Here is a 4,695-nt window from a genome sequence, read left to right on the forward strand (position 1 = left end):
ACTCTCACTCTATGTCTCTCTTTCTCTCGTCCACCCCCACACACACACACTCAGCGAGATTTAAGCGTGCTCAATGGTGACTTTCTTGGAGTAACTGCTTTGGAGTTTGAAAGCATTACCAGCTGAGTCACTTCGGGGAATCATCGCGCAGCAAGGGAACAGCAAGGAAGATATGGTTTCTTCGGTTCTACCTCTTTCGTTACCAACTTTGAACCAAAGATTCTACGCCGCGAGACGAGCGTAAGTGGAGTGGAGCTTTTTTTTTTTACCATTTACGACCTTCGCACGGTCGTACCTCAAACCATTTCACCGTAGGGCCGGATGGGGAACACCGAAAACATTCTCGGTGTTTCCACATTAAAATACTTTAATGTTAGATGCAAACTAGCAACCTCCGTACCCGTTACTGTTTGGCGTCGGTATTTGGATGCTCTCGTCTGTCTGTGCCCTCACCCCGGGCGGCGCGTATTCACGATTACTCGCTTGGTGAGCTGATGACGGTGTGGATGATTTAATAGCTTTAAGACAGACCGCAAGACGTGCCCCGTGACGTCGCGGATGCTACCACAGCTTCTTTTTTTTCTATCTCGCTCTTTCTCCGCTGCTGTAGTTTTAAGTAGGTCTGTGGTTCAGTTGAGACTTTTGAGCGGGAAGTATTGGGGCCGGGGGAAAGTCTTTACGCTATTGACCCAGCTTCTGACGGGTGGGAACTTCTGCACAAGTTTTGCAAGCGAACCCCTATTTGAAGCAAATGGTGTCTGTTAGCTACCTACAATGGCGTCCCTATCGTACAGCAGTGGAGCGCGTGGTATCATGTTTCTGGAGAACGGCCCCATTCCACCAGATGTTCAATCCAGCGTTACTACAAATGCGTGTTAAGCTCGGCACCATACATTGTCCGTGCCACGTGCCGCACAAGCAACATCGACAGGAACGTGTCCTATCGAAGTTGAATGTCTTGAAGTTGGAAATCTGCAATTTAACCTATAGTAAATAGACTTTGTCCAGGGTCGGTGGCTGCTGGTGGAAAGGTTATAAATATTGTAGCGTGGGTTGACCCGCACATTAGTGCCACAATTGTGTGTGGAGACGAAATAGTCTAACGTTTGTGAGGAGTAACGATGGACACCAACCGTATTAGTGGTGGGTTGGTATGGTTGCTGATACTAGGCGTACACTTGACGGTGATACTAGCTGCACCCAGCACCGGACATGGATACGAGACGAAGAGCTTCGCCCAAGCCTACCTGGAGTGTCTTCAATATCTCAACATTTCGCGCCAGCCAATGACCGCGTACGACGCCACGGCCGTACCTTCCAACACCGGCGGTAACTGCTTGATGCGTTGCATCGGTCTTAATACCCGCTGGTGGAACGATGAGACGGGTCTAAACGAAAAGGGCTTGGTACGCTTCTTCCGCCAGCCGGAACCAAACGCCCTGGAGCAGGCACGCACCTGTCTCGCGACGGTTTCGACCACGTCCGGTAGCTGCGATGCCGCTTATCGGACATTCCGTTGCTATAGCGATGCGCTGGGCGACCTCATTGCCCACCCGGAGTATGTTGCACCGGGCAGGGCAGAGATACACCGAGCGGTGAGCGATTGTGCCACGATACTGCAGGTATCGGACGGTCAGCTCGGTGCGTGCGTTGGGGCCGAAACGTTTTTGCATGATGGCAACTCTACCGCCTTGCTGCGGTGTGTTGTGCTGCGGCTTGGACTGTACGCCGACTCGACCGGGGTGTTGTCCGATCGGTTGGAGCTGCTGATGGACAGTGACACTGCCCTGTCCTGGACCGAGACCCATGCAGCGGAGGCGAAGCGCTGTGAGAGTGATTTGCGAGTGTTGGGCGCGGACGTGTGCGTTGTTGCAGCTCACTCGGTCGAGATTTGTTACGGTTGGAGAGCGTTCGGAGCGCTATGGAAGGTACTGAGCGCTGAGTACGGCGAGTCGCAAGGTGTGAGTGTAAGCGAGTGCGTGGCAGAACCTCTTGAAGAATCGAACGATGCTGCGGAGGAGGGAGAGCAGGAGAAGAAGGAGCAGGAGGAGAAGGAGCAAGATGAGAAGGACCAGGAGGAGAAGGAGGAGCAAGAAGAGAAGGAGCAGGAGGAGAACGAACAGGAGGAAAAGGAGCAGGAAGAGAAAGAGAAAGAGGAGATCGAACAACCGAACAATGCAATCTCTCTTGATACGGAAGAGGTGGAGGTATTTTACTATCCATCTAGTCCCCGATACCGATCACTCCTGCTGATAGCACCGAAGTTGATCGCGTCGCAAAGTTCACCCACCCAGGAGGATAGCTCCTCTGCAGATGATAAGGTTGAGGCTGTCGAGGAAACAGCCGTTCAGGGCGAGGATCCAGTCAATCCAGATAATGCTCTCAAGAAAGAAACAACGCCTGAGGTATATACTGTAAATTAAGTAACAATGACCCATTCCCAACAACACCTTTACAATTCTAGCCTGAAGAAGCGGTGCAAAAAGATCCGGAAACATATCACGTAGTGCACACACGCTCAGTAATGTATCCGATGGCATCCGAGGTATGTCCGCACTACAGCCCAGGTATGTCTTGAGTTACTGGAATAGTAAGCCTTATATGGAGTGAACCTGATATCTACTTGTTTGTTTGCACCGCAGTACTACACCCTTATCTGTCGCGGATGAGACGCTCGAATCCTCTGCCCCACTACTATCCACACAATATGCCGAGTGAGTATTAAACGCTATTTATCCCCAAAGAATATGCACCTTAAAGCTGGCTGTTTGTCTTCTCTCGTTAGTGATGGGCAATCACTACTTCCATCCAATGGTTCACCCTATTGTGAGAAGATCCATTCCCATGGAGCCGATGTTTGGCTCGGCATATCGACACTTTGCTCCAGCACGATTCGTTCGAGATGTTGAGAGCTCAGCGGAAGCAGGTGCGTTGAGCGATAGCCTAACTTCAAACGTAGCATCGGTTCCAGCGGAAGTTCAGAGTGAGGCTTTGGTACCCTTGTTTGATGCAGATTCTACTGCCCCGCAGGGAGAATTGTTCAAGGATGGTGAGACTGCTGATGAGAATCTTGATGGAACAGGAGTTGCAAACGTGGCACAAAATCATGTTGCTGATGCGACACAGAATGGTGAGGAAGTACATTCACAAGAGCAAGCAGGCGTAGCAGTTTCAAGCGTGGATGAGACTTTACCAAAGTCGGATGCTGTTCCGACTGCTAACGATAAAGAAGGTCATGCTGAAGAGACTTTACCTACGAATGTTGCTGATTCAGTACCGACTGATGAGCAACAAGCCAATGCAGGCTCTCAGACAGATGACGCTGTTCCGACACCTGATGAGATGGCTGAGCCTGTTGATACGCATGTCGGTGAGGCAGAAAATGAAGCCAGATCCTCAGACAATAGTGCGTTGCCTGATGCGAATCCTGCCGTTCCAGCATCCCGAACATCACCGGTTCAATCAGACTCAAATCAAACACCGGGCCGGCAGGTGCTACCTCCGCACACTGTCCAGCGGCTTATCCGAACCGTTCAAGCATCCCACATGATGAAAACCCTTATTTCCGCCCTAATAAAACAATGAGGTTAACGATTGTTAATGTATCGTGTCACACACTCGGACATAAAATGGAATAAAGTTTGTTGAAGCTAGCGGAGTTTCGCTGCACAATGCACGGATGTTGGTGCCGATGTTGTTAAAAGTTTTTGCAAAAGTCCCCATAGCGAATAGTCCTCCCACTGGCCGAGCACTGTGGATAGTTTTTCCCACAGGTATAGACTAATTTGTATCGCATTTTACATTGTGCTACGGAATTCTCGGTACGAGCTGAAGTACTGAGTCGAATGGTGTTATTGCTGTGGTACGTACCCACGACCCTGGTGTGGCTGTTGGTTTGCAAGTTTAGCACAGTACAGTGCCCAACACCTACCCGTCCAACACCAACAGCTAATCTGATCCGGTTGCGAGGGACAGTGGTTAGAAGGTTTACTTCTCGCGTAACCATATTCGTAGCCAGTTGTTATTTATTTATTTGGATGGAATGAACTACGAAGCGTTGTGTCAACTATCTCTCTCTATGTGTGTGTGTGTTTGTTTGAAAGGTGAATCGTCCGATGTGTGTGTGATGTGTCGCAAATTGGTAATCCTGCTTCCGGTTCGATGCCGGCAAGTGTTGACGAGCGATACGCCCGAATGCGTTTTGCAATCTGCCGGGCTTCGGTAATGTCCGGTTCGGGTAGGACGCCTGGAGCGGTTTAGACGGTAAAGGCTCCCAACCACGGGTCTGCTGCAATTTAACGTCCAAGCTCATCGAAAGCACCGTCAGCTTTTCTAGCAAACGGAATGACTTCGATTCTTGCACCGAAAACCGCCCGGATATCGCACTCGAATATCCGGGCCCGTTTAGGTCGTTGCTTCCAAATTGCTACCAACAGACACAAGTGTGGTAAGGGCAGACGATCCGGTACGTGGTATCAATTATTTACAACGGTACCGCTTTTTGGGTACCGAAATTAAGATTGTCAGCTAATAAATATGTTGGACGATGTATGCTAGCCAAAACAGGACTGGTGACTGACGTTGGCTGTCCTCCTGTAAAGCGTCCTTACAGGCTCAATGCCATTAAGGAAAAAGAAAATGACTCTATTCGAATAGTGTATTCATTAAAGTTTTAACGCAACAAACTGTCTGGGT

The 4,695-nt window shown here is 49.8% G+C and overlaps 1 protein-coding gene across 1 annotated transcript; it reads left to right on the top strand.

Annotated features, from left to right (window-relative positions):
- Positions 1–1,121: 1,121 nt before the first annotated feature.
- On the top strand, positions 1,122–3,585 carry LOC118512340 (mitogen-activated protein kinase kinase kinase kinase 4-like). Its single transcript, XM_036057074.1, has 4 exons — positions 1,122–2,405; positions 2,465–2,567; positions 2,643–2,714; positions 2,786–3,585. Exons 1-4 carry the CDS (start codon positions 1,122–1,124, stop codon positions 3,583–3,585), a joined length of 2,259 nt encoding a protein of 752 aa, XP_035912967.1.
- The last annotated feature ends 1,110 nt before the right edge of the window (positions 3,586–4,695 follow it).

The sequence above is a fragment of the Anopheles stephensi genome, chromosome X (assembly GCF_013141755.1).
Source record: "Anopheles stephensi strain Indian chromosome X, UCI_ANSTEP_V1.0, whole genome shotgun sequence".
NCBI classification, from domain to species: domain Eukaryota; kingdom Metazoa; phylum Arthropoda; class Insecta; order Diptera; family Culicidae; genus Anopheles; species Anopheles stephensi.